Source organism: Phyllostomus discolor, chromosome 6 (genome assembly GCF_004126475.2).
Source record: "Phyllostomus discolor isolate MPI-MPIP mPhyDis1 chromosome 6, mPhyDis1.pri.v3, whole genome shotgun sequence".
Taxonomy (NCBI): Eukaryota; Metazoa; Chordata; class Mammalia; order Chiroptera; family Phyllostomidae; genus Phyllostomus; species Phyllostomus discolor.
In genome coordinates this window covers 50,014,701-50,029,919 of record NC_040908.2, presented here as the reverse complement: position 1 = coordinate 50,029,919, position 15,219 = coordinate 50,014,701, and the positions used below count along the sequence as shown (strand labels likewise).

The 15,219-nt window shown below is 37.0% G+C and overlaps 1 protein-coding gene and 1 pseudogene across 9 annotated transcripts in view; one reads left to right on the top strand and one right to left on the bottom strand.

The window, feature by feature from the left end:
- The window catches only part of NFU1 (NFU1 iron-sulfur cluster scaffold), a 29,791-nt gene continuing 14,572 nt past the window's right edge, over positions 1-15,219 (bottom strand). For 8 of the 9 annotated variants that reach the window (XM_036028135.1, XM_028515608.2, XM_028515610.2 and 5 more), the window contains 4 exons: positions 10,121-10,235; positions 7,105-7,165; positions 3,353-3,527; positions 1-549 (listed from right to left, as the gene is read on the bottom strand). In XM_036028135.1, the coding sequence (XP_035884028.1) occupies positions 505-549; positions 3,353-3,527; positions 7,105-7,165; positions 10,121-10,235 (396 nt within the window). In that variant the 3' untranslated portion in view covers positions 1-504. Of the gene's footprint in view, positions 550-3,352; positions 3,528-7,104; positions 7,166-10,120; positions 10,236-15,074; positions 15,159-15,219 lie in introns of those variants that run through there. The other variant, XM_036028136.1, reaches the window with a different exon arrangement.
- LOC114501113 lies at positions 7,968-8,067 on the top strand (annotated as a pseudogene).

Genomic DNA, 15,219 nt, shown 5'->3' with positions numbered 1-15,219 from the left:
GGGGGGTGGGGGCAGTCTCTTAGGGAGAAATTATATGCTACTACAATGGGGACTGCTAACCAGATATCATTCTTCAACCAGAATTGTTCAGTTGTTTTTTTAAACAAGATAGAAATTCAGTAAAAATAGTTTCAAACATCTCATGAAAAGCTAAGCAATTTTGGAATATTTTTGAAAAGCATTCTCTATTTATTTCTGTATTTAAAAAGTAAATAAAATAGATGAGAGAAAATGTATTTTAAACTGCTTTGCACATTATGCAAAGAATTAACCATGAGAAATGAAGAATAAAAATATCCCTGGATAAAATGCACATGTAGAGAAGATGATTCAGGATGTTATAAATAACTCATATGAGGTAAAGCAAACATGTAATATTTATAAATCATTCTCTAAAGAAAGGCATATTTTATTAATCTGCAAGTTCCTTTGCAGATTAATAATAAAAGCTTGGTATCAACAAGTCCAATTGCTGAGTCCCCCCCCAAAAAAATTCAAATTATTTTAAGGCGAGTTTCCTTCTTTTTCATTTGATTCATCTTCCATAACCTAGAACCAAAAAATAAAGAGAATTTAAGAATCAAGAAAAAAAATTAGAAATTGCTATTTTCCTGTTTTTAACATTACTTGTTTACCTGAAATACTTTATAACAATGCATGTCAATAAAAATAAATCTACCAACAGCCCCAAAGAACAAGGTTTGCGTTGTAAACTGGTAACCTAACAACAAAAAAGCAAACTGAATATTAGCAAATTAAATAAAAGCACTGGTCTCTATTCCTTTTCCCTGAAAGAGGCAACAGCAGCCAAGTCTCAGCTGGTCAGAGAAGACTATGATGATTAACTGGTATTTCCTAACTATAAGACTTTTTTATTTCTCCCCCAAAGCACTTTATTTATTTAAATGTATTCTGGGATCTATACCAAACCATTATTGTAAAAATATGAATTAGGAAAATGTATCCCTCTTCCGGCAAGATGGAGGAATAGGTCGACGCACCGTGCCTCCTCGCACAACCAAGATTAGAACAACAATGATTTGCAGACAGAATATCGCTCAGAACTGACAGAGGATTTATCTGAATGGAAGTCGGACAGCCAAGAAGTTGAAGTGGACCCGTACATCCAGGCTGGTAGGAGACAACAAGCCGGGCGGGCGCGGGGCTGGCATGGGTCAGCGGCGCGCGGAGGTTGGGGAAAATTTGGCGCGAATTGGCACGACAGCCATCCGGGGAGCTAGAACGCAGCAGTGATCCCTGAGTATGCAACCTGCGGCTGGCAGACCCAGAGGGGCAGTGATCGTGGACCAGGGCAGAGCTCGCGGCCCAGGATCCCAAGCAAGGAAGGGTCTGAGACCAGGAGAACAGAACTACCGCCATTGTTCCCTCCCCCTCCCGCCCCCACCCCCACATATAACGTCACAATCTAGCAACTGGAGCACCGAGCCCCGGTGAACACCTAAGGCTCTGCCCCCCACCGTAACAAGAGCTACCAGACCAAAAAAAAAAAAAGGAGGAGAGACAGGGAAAGACATAAGACATGTTTCCAACAGAACAGATCAGTCCCTCAGGACTCATCCTTTTGAGCGACCAAGAACTAGCCAATCTATCAGATGCACAGTTCAAAACACTGGTGATCAGAAAGCTCACGGAATTGGTTGATTTTAGGCGCAATTTAGATGAAAGGATGCAGGTTACCATAAGAGAGATGCAGGAAGATACGCGGAGGAGAGCCAATAGTGAAAGGAAGGAATCTGAGTCTCAAAACAATACAGTGGACCAGAAGGAAGATAGAATCAACCAAGCAGGAAAGCATAATGAAATAAGAATTCAAAAAATCGAGGAAAAGCTTAAGAGCATCCAGGACACCTTTAAACGTTCCAACATCCGAATTATGGGGGTACCAGAATGGGAAGGAGAAAAGCAACAGATTGAGCACGTATTTGAACAAATAATAAAGGAGAATTCCCCCAATCTGGCAAAGGAAACAGACTTCCAGGAAGTCCAAGAAGCTCAGAGAGCCCCAAAGAAGTTGGACCCAAGAAGAAACACACCAAGGCACATTATAATTACATTAGCCAAGGTAAAAATGAAGGAGAGAATCCTAGAAGCAGCAAGAGATAAGGGGACAGTAACCTGCAAAGGAGTTCCCATCAGACTGTCAGCTGATTTCTTAAAAGAGACCTTGCAGGCAAGAAAGGGCTGGAAAGAAGTATTCCAAGTCATGAAAGACAAGAACCTACATCCAAGATTGCTTTATCCCGCAAAGTTATCATTTAGAATGGAAGGGCAGGTAAAGTGTTTCTCAGATAAGGTCAAGCTGAAGGAGTTCATCATTACCAAGCTCTTATTGTAGGAAATGCTAAAGGGACTTATCTAAGAAAAAGAAGATAAAAAATATGAACAGTAAAAAGACAGCAAACTCACAATTATGAACAACCACACCTATCACAATTATGAACAACCACACCTAAAGCAAAACCAAAAGAAACTAAGCAAACAACTAGAACAGGAACAGAACCACAGAAATGGAGATCACATGGAGGGTTAGCAACAGGGGAGTGGGAGGAGGAGAGAGGGGGAAAAGGTGCAGAGAATAAGTAGCATAGATTGTAGGTTGAAAATAGATAGGGGGAGGGTAAGAATAGTATGGGAAATGTACAAGCTAAAGAACTTATGACAAATGGACATGACTAAGGGGGGATATGGGTGGGAGAGGGTGTACAGGGTGGAGGGGAGTGAAGGGGGGAAAATAGGACAACTGTAATAGCATAATCAATAAAATATATTTTAAAAAAAGAAGATGCTATATTTCTTAACTATCTTGAGTGCAGAAAAACACATTGACATCAGGCTGTAGATAAAGCTCTATAATTTTACTAAATACTGTTTTACTGTAAAACATAGTATAATCTCTTTATAAGCTTCTTGTCTGCACATTTAAAAACAAGTGGATAAATATAAGAACAAGAAGTGGATAAATATGATGTGATAGAGCTGTTCCTCTAAAGACTTCTAAATCTCATCTATAAAACACTATGTTTGAATCCACTTTTCCTAATTTTTCTATAACTAGAGCAGCATTGTATGTATGCCCTCTGAGTCTCAATTTTCTATGCACAAAATGGAAATGACTCACTCAATACACTATGGTATTAGAACATTAAATGAAGTAATATTTGTAAAAATGTCTGGCACATAGTAGGTATTCATAACACTAAAGTTAATTCTAAATTAAGGAGTCTTTAAGTCTGATAACAATTGCAACACTAAGATCCAGCCCTTAAGAAAATGTCAGGTCATGAATTTCTTTTCTTCTCAAAATCTAAACCATCACATAATATTGGCATACCTGTTCTACGCCTTCTACCTCTGGAATATAAAACTGTAGCATGTTCTGAATTCCATTTTTCAGAGTAATGATTGAACTAGGGCAGCTGGTACAAGAACCTTGGAGTTTCAGCTGTACGATGCCATCTTCAAAGCCCTTATAGATCACATCTCCCCCATCTTCCTGCACAGTTGGCCTGTGGTGACAGTATATTTGTGATATATTTAATAGAAGTTTTCATCAAAGAAATTTAATACAACTCAGCTTACATATATTTTTTTATTTTACTCATTTATTTTTAGAGAGAGGGGAAGAAAAGGGAAAAAGGGTGGAAAAGAAACATCAATATGAGAGAAGAATTGATCAGTTGCTTCCTGTACGCACCCCAACCAGGGACCGAACTGCAACCCAGACACGTGTCCTGACCAGGAATCGAACCAGCAACCTTTTGCTTTGCAGAAAGATGCCAAATCAACTGAGCCACACCAGTCAGGACCAGAGCTTAGATTTTATATCATTAAAATTCACAAACTTAGCGCTGCTTTTACAATAGAGAACAATAAATGTAGCTAGTCTCATTTGTAATTTTAGTTTTGCCAACTTCACGCATACAAAATTTGCTCTACTTATATTTTAATCTTGCATATAATAATCTTAAGTAATTTAAGATTTCAAATTTCCTAATAATTATAGTAATTACCTAAGATAAACTTATTAAATTTATTTTGGGTAAACACAGGGAGATTGACACATGCCAGTTATTTTTTTTCAGGTAAACTTTTCAATGAAATACAACATTAATACAGAAAAACATACAAATCATGTACAATCAATTAATTTTCACAAAGTGAACATACATTTGTCCCAGACCAATAACAGAACACTAGCACCTCAGAAGCACTCTTGTTACTTCCTTCTAATCACTCCTCCCAACCAAACATTAACTGTTTCCTAATTGTTATCACTGATTGGTTTTGCCTTTTTTTTTAAAGATTTCAAGCCCTGGCTGGCGTAGCTCAGTGGATTGAGCACGGGCTGGGAACCAAAGTGTCCCAGGTTCGATTCCCAGCCAGGGTACATTCCTGGGTTGCAGGCCATAACCCCCAGCAACCACACATTGATGTTTCTCTCTCTCTCTCTCTCTCTCTCTCTCTCTCTCTCTCTCTCTCTCTCCCTTCCTTTCCTACCTACAAATAAATAAATAAAATCTTTAAAAAAAAAAAAAAGATTTCATTTATTTATTTTTAGAGAGAAGGGAAGGGAAGGAGAAGGAGAGAAATATCAATGTGTGGTTGCCTCTTACACTCCCCCTCTCCTGGGGACCTGGCCCACAACCTAGGCATGTGCCCTGACTGGGAATTGAACCGGCAACCCTTCAATTTGCAGGCTGCTGCTCAATCCACTGAGCTACACCAGCCAGGGCAGTTTTGCCTGTTTTTTAACTTTAAAATTTATAAGTATACATTCCATTTAGAAACCATATAGCATTCACTCTTTTGTGTCTGGCTTCTTATGCTGAGATTCATCCATGTTGTTGCATGTAGTACAGTGTGTTCAATCTCACTGTGACATAGTATTCCATTAAGTGAATACGCCAGAATCTGTCCCTTCTATTGTTCATGGACAGCCAGTTAATACAAGTTTTTTATTTTTACGAATGGTACAGCTATGAATATTCTTGCAAATGTCTTTTGGTACACATATATATTGCTACTGGGAATATACCTGAGAATGGGAATGCTGGATCAAGAATATGCACATGTTCGGATTTAGCAGATAATGCTAATACAAACGTACATTTCTATCAAGAGTATAGGAGAGTTCTATTGCTCCACATCCTCACCAACAATTGGTGCTGTCACTCTTAATGATTTTAACCATTCCAGTGCATTAGCAGTGATAGTTCATTGTGGTTCTAATTTGAATATTCATAGTGACTAATGAGGTTAAGCACTGTTTCATGTTTAGTGGCCATTTGGTTACTACTGTTTTTGATTTGATGCTCCAGTGCTTTTGGGAAGAGACTGCTCCAGTCTCCATGTGACTGCTTGTTTTTTTCTGAATTATAGGAGTTTCAAACTATATTGTCATATATGTATTATAAATACCTTCTCTGCATTTTGCTTTTCACTGCAAATGGCATCCTTCATTGAAGAAAATACTACGGTCTAATTTATATCCTTTTCCATGATTTTTCTTGTGTCCTGTTGGAAAAACTATTTGCAAATGCAAAGGTCATGCAGATATTCTATTTCAAATTTCCTTTGTGATTTCTTTATTGACGATGATCTACTTCTCATTTGCCCCTATTACAAGAGCATAATCCTATAGCAGGGGTGTAAAACTCACTGGGGACCACATCAGCCTCACAGTTGCCTTCAAAGGGCTGAATGTAATTTTAGGACTGTATAAATGTAATTACTCCTTAACAGTTAAGCAAGAGTTCAGTGCTGCCGCTGGATAGAAACAAGGTGCCAGGCCTTGTGTTTGCCACCTGTGTCCTATAGGGAGCCCAACTATGAGTCTGGATGTTTCCTGAGGCCCCACCCTGCCTGACTGATCCTAACCTCCAATTTTATCACCCCTAGAACTGTAAGACTGCCACAACTCTGTTTAGCTTTCCAACTGCTTTTTGACTTCTTAGTGTGTTCCCTACCCAGCTAAAAATAAGTGCATGCCTTGGGAAAGAACCTCCAACTGTTAGGCTTACTTTTTCTTAACTTCTCTCTAGAATTTTGGCCCTTTAAGACAAAGCTTCATTGGTGACCCAGAATTTTCATTTTTGTATTCCCGTCTCAACAAATTTGCTAAAAGATAAATGGTTTCCCTGAGTCTTAGCAGCTGCCCCTGACGGGCTTCTCATAATCTAGCCTCACACTGAGACTCAGCAAATGTTCTGAGGGGAGCCTCAAAATGCTTTCTTTCTCTACAGGATCTTGTTTGCTTTGATAACTATTCAATGCCTTCACACACAAAATTTTTCTTTTAATTGTATTTTACCTTGTTTTTCTAGAATTTCTGACCAAGACCATTCATCTGCTAGAAGTAAAATGCTGAAACCTGAAGTTCTCCACTTATTTAAATTTATTCTTTATGGACAATAGCCTAAAAAACAAGTAAACCTCTCCTTACAATTTTCCCAAACACTAAATAATTTTTTAAAAGAAATTTGGTATTATAACAATATCAAACAAGGAACATGTATAAAGGACCCATGGACAAAGCAAAAAGGGACAGGACTGAGGGTAGGAGGTGGAGATGGGTGGGTTGGGGGAGGGTAGAGGCGGGGAAATGGAGACAAGTATACTTGAATGACAATAAAAAAAAAGAACTTAAATGGTGAATGTGTAACCTAGCTGGCATATCTCAGTGGATTGAGCGTGGGCTGCGAACCAAAGTGTTGCAGGTTCAATTCCCAGTCAGAGCACATGCCTGGGTTGCAGGCCATGGCCCCCAGCAACCGCACATTGATGTTTCTCTCTCTCTCTTTCTCCCTCCCTTCCCTCTCTAAAAAATAAATAAATAAAATATTTTTAAAAAATGGTGAATGTGAACAATAAATTCATTTACTATGTTTAGATTGTTTTAAAATTTGGAGTGAATATAGATAATATATAGGCTTTAAATTCAACTGTCATGGTTACCTACTGTGGTTTACATTAACTTATACTTCTTTTAAAACTCTACTATAATCTCACAACCAAAAGTAAATTGCTATAATCAAAACTGGCTCTGCAGTATATCTGATTTCAAGTAGAAAAATAAGTACATACCGTATTCTAGTGTCTAACAATTCTTTAATCATTGCCACAACTTCATCATCTTCTTCAGATCCTAGAAACAATTACAAATAAAACATTATCAATACTATAAATTTCATAGCCATCCAAATACATTTATTAAAACAGGGCAAATTTAATTTAATCTTAATGTCTCATTAAAAAAATAAAAGCACAAAACATTTAATTTGGTATGGTAATAAAGTAACTTTGGGGTAAAAGAATAATCACTCCTTAGATTCTCTGAAGGAAAATTAAGGAGCACTGATCCATTCAGTATCTGGTGATAAAGGTGAGTGTGTGAAATAACTTAATCTACTAATGACAGTAGAGTCTGAATATTTTGGTCAATAAAATTGTAAACTTTCCTCATTCTCAAGACTGAAAAGTAGCAGAAAGAAGAAGTTGTTTGGATTTTGATGGAAACTTTAGATACAAAAAAGCACACCTACTTTTGTAAGTTACATTTTTAATTTCTTAATTTTGTGGTTTTAAAAATGATGATCATTACTGAATATAAATGTAAGCCTTATGGAAATTTCCAAAATGTTCTACAAATCTGAGCAAAAAGTTGTCTTTAAATTTTGTTTAATTTTTGTTTTTCTTTTACTTTGTAAGGTTATATAACAATGATTTTCACCAAAGCCTTTTTATGGGTTTTAATATTTTTGAGAAATTTACCTTCAGAAAAATTAAATATATAAACAATTCAAATTATACCATAACATATGTGAGCTCCATGTGAGGTTTTTCTTCCAAGTACTTTACACAAAATAACTTACTTTCATCATATACGAAAAGCACAAACCACAGAGAAAAAAAAAAGATTATGCGGCTACATTAAAAAGAAAAGCTATGCTTGCTTTGGCAACACAAACACTGTAAGTGGAATGATAAAGATTATCATGGCCCATGAGCAAAGATGACACACAAATTCATGACACATTCCATATTTTAAAATTTGGAAAAAGAAAAATTTTTGAATGACAGAAGACATCCTACACACAGTGAAAAGATAAAATGATGGTTTGGGAGAAGTTATCTGCTATGAAAAAATATAACTCAGAATATTTCTTATTTTTTCACATGTAAATTTATTATTGTTGTCGACACTATTGCAGATGTCCCCATTTCCTCCCCCACTGCCCCCCTTCTCGCAGCCCTTGCTCCCCCTTCCTCTGGCCATCACCACACTGTTGTCTGTGTTGATGGGTTATACATATACTTTTTTTGGCTAATACCATCACCTTCTTTCATCCAGTCCCCCCTCCCCTCTGATAGCTATCAGTCTGTTCCATGTATCCAGATCTGTTTCTATTTTGTTTGTCAGAATACTTTTTAATAACCTGATAAAATCGATACAAAAATGACATATAATTCTATTTTTTTAATGGGCAAAGATTATGAACAAGAAATACAGTGTCCAGCAGAAGCAAGGCCTGCTTGAGTGTGGTTGGTAGGGTAATATAGGTGTAATAATTTATAGTTTTAACTTGATCATTTCACCTAAAATGTCATATGGTGTGCTTAAGTGTGATATTGTTGTGTTACAGAATTACATGCTTATGATTTTGTAATAAAAAGGGGTATTATTTGTGCCAGACCCTATATATTCACAAGGAAAATAATGACCAGTAAACATGAAAGCCTTCAGGTTCAGTATTATAATACCAAGGAAATGCAATTAAAGCAAGATACCATTTTACACTTAACATATTGGTTAAAAAATGTAAAAGACACTAAGTGATAATAAAGATATAAGAAAGTTAACATTTTTATACATCTCTAAATTGTATGTAAATTAGAACAATTTATGAAACAGCGATCCTACTTTTAGGAATACACTCTAAAGAAACTCTGTACAGATACATAAAGAGGCTATACAAAAACACCCACTGCAATATTTGCAATAGAATTAGCACGAACAATTCACTTGAACATAAGGAACAAAATAACTCTGGTTTACTCATATAATGACTATCCAGCACTTAAAATATAATAGAATTACATTTTTTACAAATGTATTTCAAAATATTATGCTCAGTGAAAAAAGGAAAGTTGCACAGAATATGAGTTACTTAAAGTTTAAAAACAACACCCAATGTTATATACTCCCTGCAGAGACTTGTATTTGCAGTAAACGTTGAAAAGCAAACTCAAAGGAGAAAGGAGAAAGACACTCCTTGGGTTGTAGGGATCTAGCTGTATCTTTAATATTTTATTTAAAAATGGGTCTTACAACAGCCCTGACCGGTTTAACTGGTTCAGTTTGGTTGAGCATCATTTGGCCAAGTGAAAGGTTGCTGGTTCTATTCCTGGTCAGGGCACATGCCTGGGTTGAGGGTTCAGTCCCAGGTCACAGTCCCTGTGTTTAACAGGCAGCCAATTGATGTTTCTCTCTAACGTCAATGTTTCTCTCCCTCTCTTTCCCCCTCCTTTCCCCTCTCTCTAAAAATAAACAAATAAAATCTTTTTTAAAAAAGGGTCTAAAGCAATTATAGTCAAAAATTGACATTTGTTAAATCTGAGAGGAGGGCAAATTGGTAAGCTTTATACTATTTTCTGAAGATTTTTTAAAAGATTTTATTTATTTATTTTTTTAGAGAGGGAAGGGAGGGAGAAAGAGAGAGAGAGAGAGAAACATCAATGTGCCGTTGCTGGGGGCCGTGGCCTGCAACCCAGGCATGTGCCCTGACTGGGAATCGAACCTGCGACACTTTGGTTCACAGCCCACGCTCAATCCATTGAGCTACGCCAGCCAGGGCAAGATTTTTATAATTGGAAAATTTAGTTTTGTATAACATTCAACTTATAGACAAGTATTCAAAAATGATGTGCAAAACTAGTATAATATATATGAAGTTTTATTTCCTCTGGAATTGGTTCCAGAGCTATATATATATAATACAATGATAAAAATCTGTATTCCCATGACTTCTGAAATTAAGACAAATATGAAAAAAGTAGAAGTCTTTCTTACAAGATAAATATTAATTACCCAACATATTACCTGCTTCTCCTGAAGATGTTTCCTCAGTAACTAAGGGTAATCCAGATGCAAAGAAATCCATGATTGTTGCATAAATATCTGGTTTCAATAAATTCCAGTCTAACTCTTCACTTTCCTGTAAGTATTTTAAGGAAAATGCTAAAATTTCCATCCAAGGGCATAGACAAATATAAAACAATACCTGTATCTTTTAAGAATCTTTTTCTATATATATCCTGTACTATGCAAGAGTACCTGTTTCAGGAGAATACATGTTACTTCCAGTCCTTAAAGGATCTGGTTTACAATGACTTTCAGAAGATACAATTGTAGAACATTTCTCATTCACTCATTCGTCGAACTTGTATTAAGTGTGCTGTATATACCATGAGCTATATAGGGGATACCGAAATGATGAAAAGATATTTTTTCATGAGGTAAAGACTGTTATGTTTAAAGAGAATGATAAAGAAATTTCCCATTCTTTTAAATAAAACAGGATATAACTGCTTGATCAAATACACAGGATATCTGACTATTAAAAAATTCAATTTACATACATTACTTGAAAGTATTAAAGAAATCCAATGAGACAACTGTAGAACCAAAACATAGGACGTGTTATCTGTGGCTACTGTGCTAGAGGACTTGTGAACTGTCAACAAGATCAGTATCCTTAAGAAAGAATCTATAACTATTTCACCCCCAAACCTGGCCAACCAGTTAATTTTATAAATATTTTTAAAAAGGTATAATTCATAGATACTTAAATAGTACTAACATCTAAAAAGAAAAAGGCAGGATATATTGTTTTAATTTTTTAAAGGAGAGCTCTTTAGGAGGAAAAACTATTAGATGCAGTCCATGTAGACTCAGGAAGTGCTAGTTAGGGTCTATACTCAAATGCTGTTAAAATCGAGGCTACATGCATAAGAACTATTTTTGCAATGGACTGAGAACCAATTTAGAGGCAGCATACTAAAGGGGAGATACATGGACAGTGCTATGGATATAAGAGCAAAACTAGCAAGATGCCTTAGTGAGTAGGAATGGGAACTAGTTCAGGGTAGATTTTTTTTGAAGATTTTCTTTATTTTTAGAGAGGGGAAGGGAGAGAGAAAGAGAAGGAGAGAAACATCAATTGGTTCCATGCCCCCAGCCCACAACCCAGGCATGTGTCCTGACCAGAAATTGAACCAGCAACCTTTAAGTTTGCAGGCCAGCACTCAATCCAATGAGCCACATCAACCAGGGCTCAGGGTCACTTTTGAGTAAATTATTGGAACATGGATCAAGAAGGCTACCTCCTATCTTTAGTAAATAGCGGGCTCTATTAAGTAAGGAAATCTCAGTATTAAAAAAAAAAAAAACAATTTCCTGAAGTTGTCTGAATGAGCGAAAAAGGCAGCATATAAGCTGAAAATATACTTACACATTTAGAAAAAACATAAATAGACTTCCGGCCAAGATGGAGGCATAGGTGGATGCACGGTACCTCCACGCACAACCAAGATTGAAACAACAACAATTTAGAGGCAGAATAACACCCAGAACTGACAGAAAATTTATCTGAATGGAAGTCAGACAGCCAAGAAATTGAAATAGACCTGTTCATCCAGACTGGTAGGAGGCGAGAAGACGAGCAGCTGGGCACGGGTTGCGGCGCGGAGAACAGGGAGAATTGGGCACATAAGGCAACCAGGAGTGCATGAGGCATCTGGGGAGAGCAAGATCGCAGAGGGTGGACCCTGAGTACGCAAGCAGCAGCTGGCAGACACAGTGAGGGGCTATTGTGGAGCAGGGCAGAGCACGCTACCCAGGATCCCAGAGAAGGGACTGAGGTCCCACAGAGAACAGAGCAACCGCCATTGTTCCCTCTCCACCCCGCCCTCACATACAACATCACAATCTAGCAACTCGGGTGCCCAGCCCTGGTGAACACTTAAGGCTCCGCCCCTCACTGTAACAGGAGCGACCAGTCCAAAAAAAAGAGAGAGAGACAGAGATGGCTCAAACAGAAGCACAAATCAGTGCCCTAGAACTTATCCTTTTGAGCGACCAAGAGATAGCTAACCTATCAGATGCACAGTTCAAAACACTGGTGATCAGGAAGCTCACAGAATTGGTTGATTTTGGTCACAAATTAGATGAAAAAATGCAGGTTACCATAAAAGAAATGAATAAAAATGCACAGGGAACCAACAGTGATGGGAAGGAAACTGGGACTCAAAATAACAGAGTGGACCAGGAGGAAGAAAGAAACAACCAAACAGGAAAGAATGGAGAAATAAAAATTTAAAAAAATGAGGAGAAGCTTAGGAACCTCCAGGACATCTTTAAACATTCCAACATCCAAATCACAGGGGTACCAGAAGGGGAAGAGGTAGAGCAACAGATTGAAAACGTATTTGAACAAATAATAAAGGAGAACTTCCCCAGTCTGGCAAAGGAAATAGACTTCCAGGAAATCCAGGAAGCTCAGAGAGTCCCAAAGAAGTTGGACCCAAGAAGAAACACACCAAGGCACATCATAATTACATTAGCCAAGGTACAAATGAAGGAGAGAATCCTAGAAGCAGCAAGAGATAAGGGGACAGTAACTTACAAAGGAGTTCCTGCAAATCTATCAGCTGATTTGTCAAAAGAGACCTTACAGGCAAGAAGGGGCTGGAAAGAAGTATTCCAAGTCATGAAAGACAAGGACCTATATCCCAGATTACTCTATCCAGCAAAGCTTTCATTTAGAATGGAAGGGAAGATAAAGTGGTTCTCAGATAAGGTCAAGTTAAAGGAGTTCATCATCACCAAGCCCTTATTTTATGAAATGTTAAAGGGACTTATCTAAGAAAAGAAGATTAAAAAAACCATGTGTAGTAAAAGGACAGCAAACTCACAATTATTAACAACCACACCTAAAGCAAACCCAAAAGAAACTAAGCAAACAACTAGAACAGGAACAGAACCACAGAAAGGGAGATCACATGGAGGGTTAGCAACAGGGGAGTGGGAGGAGGAGAGAGGGGGAAAAGGTACAGAGAGTAAGTAGCATAGATTGTAGGTAGAAAATAGACAGGGGGAGGGTAAGAATAGTATAAGAAATGTAGAAGCTAAAGAATATATGACACATGAACATGAACTAAAGGGGGGAATGTGGGTAGGAGAGGGTGTGCAGGGTAGAAGGGAATGAAGGGGGGAAATGGGACAACTGTAATAGCATAATCAATAAAATATATTTAAAAAAGAAAAAGCATAAATAATGCATAAAGAAGCCTCTGAATTATCAATTACAAATCAAAAGGAAAACAGGCAATCATTGAAGATAACAGGTAAATGGAATAGCCCATGATGAGGAAGGTTAACTGAAAGAAAACAAACGAAATCTGCCATTCTACCTATTAAATATCAATGCGTACCCTCATTTAGAGTATTATTTATTGGTCATGTCATTTCATTAAGAAAAAACAGTGGAGCTGAAGAAATTTCAAAAAAGGGTAATTAAATTATAAAAGAGAAATAAATAATGATCTACCAAAATCAAATCAAGAAAAAAAAACATGTAAGATACAGTCACCTTTTTACCTAAACATATTTTTATACAGCATAAGCTATATGAAAAGAACTAAATAAAAATGTCTTAAATACATAATTTCCTGTTTATAAAATAAACACAATAACTACTGTATTTTTGGACTGTAAGACGCACTCCCCAGCTGCCATTTGGGAGGAAAATGGAGTTGAGTCTTATAGTCCAAATGTAGCCTACCTGGCTCGCAGGGTCCGGGGGCAGGGCAGCAACCTATGTTATTTATGTCATTAAATATTTTACCCCATTTTTTTGGCTTCAAAAACTTTTTTTCCTATTCTCCTCCTCTAAAACCTAGGTACATCTTATGGTCCAGTGCATCTTATAGTCTGAAAAATTTGGTAGTTGTAAGAATTAAATTAGATACTATATGGAAAGTACTAGAGCCTTATCAAACATGTTGATGATATTAAATAAATGCTAGTCCTTTTATCCTTCAAAAAATATCAAAGAAAGAAAACTTGAGAACAAAAAGCACAAGCCATATGTCTCTAAACTGGTCAAGACTGGGGGTCAGTTAACACGGATTTGCTCACCATGATCCTATATTTGGGGGAAGGAAAGGTGAAAATTCAACTTAGGGAATTCTACATCACTGTTTCCATCTACAAAAATTTGAGTGCATACTATATGTTACCCATTGTTCTAGGTAATCTTAACAACATGGACAATCTTTATCTTCACAGAGTTTATATTCTAGTGCAGGAAAGACAGGGAATAAAAATAAACAAAAAATATGATTAAGGTGAGTGAAATAAGGACAATGAACAGGGTAATGAGCTCTTGGGGAAAGGACCACTTTCACAAATATGGTCAAGAAAGAGCTTTCTGAGAAACAGGTACAAAGGAATACTGGAGGAGATGTAACACGTTCCTAACCCATATGTCCACTTTCATGGTACATCAGAATATTCCTTTCAAATTGCTTATGAGGAGTTGAATGAATGTTTTTAGTCTGATGCAAAATTGGACAAATGATTAAGTTCAGTGCATACAAATCAATTAAAAAATTTAAAAGGACACATAGTTCTGGCTGGTATAGCTCAGTGGAATGAGTGTGGGCTGCAAACCAAAGGGTCACTGTTTCTATTCCCAGTCAGGGCACATGCCTGGGTTGCAGGCCAGGTGTACAGTAGGGGACACATGAAAGGCAACCACACATTGCTATTTTTCTCCTTCCCTTCCCCTCTCTCTAAAAATAAATAAAATCTTAAAAAAATAAAAATAAAAGGACACATAGTTCAAATTTAAATAGTTCATTTCTCATTTATCTATTAGACTTAAAAATTAAACAGCCTTTTCTAGCAAATACCACCTTAGCTGCTGCAATGGGTAGCACATTTATCTTGGTTTCTTGACATTTAGAGGCTGACCAACTGCTGAAAAACTTACACAATCCACTGCTCTTATGTGTGAAGCTCAGAAGTGTTACTGTAGGACAGCAGAATGAGTCAGATGTCAGGAGGTGAGTACCCACTTTGAAAAGCAGAAATATATATTCAATCATTCTGTTGGTCAAGTATATATATTGTGTGAC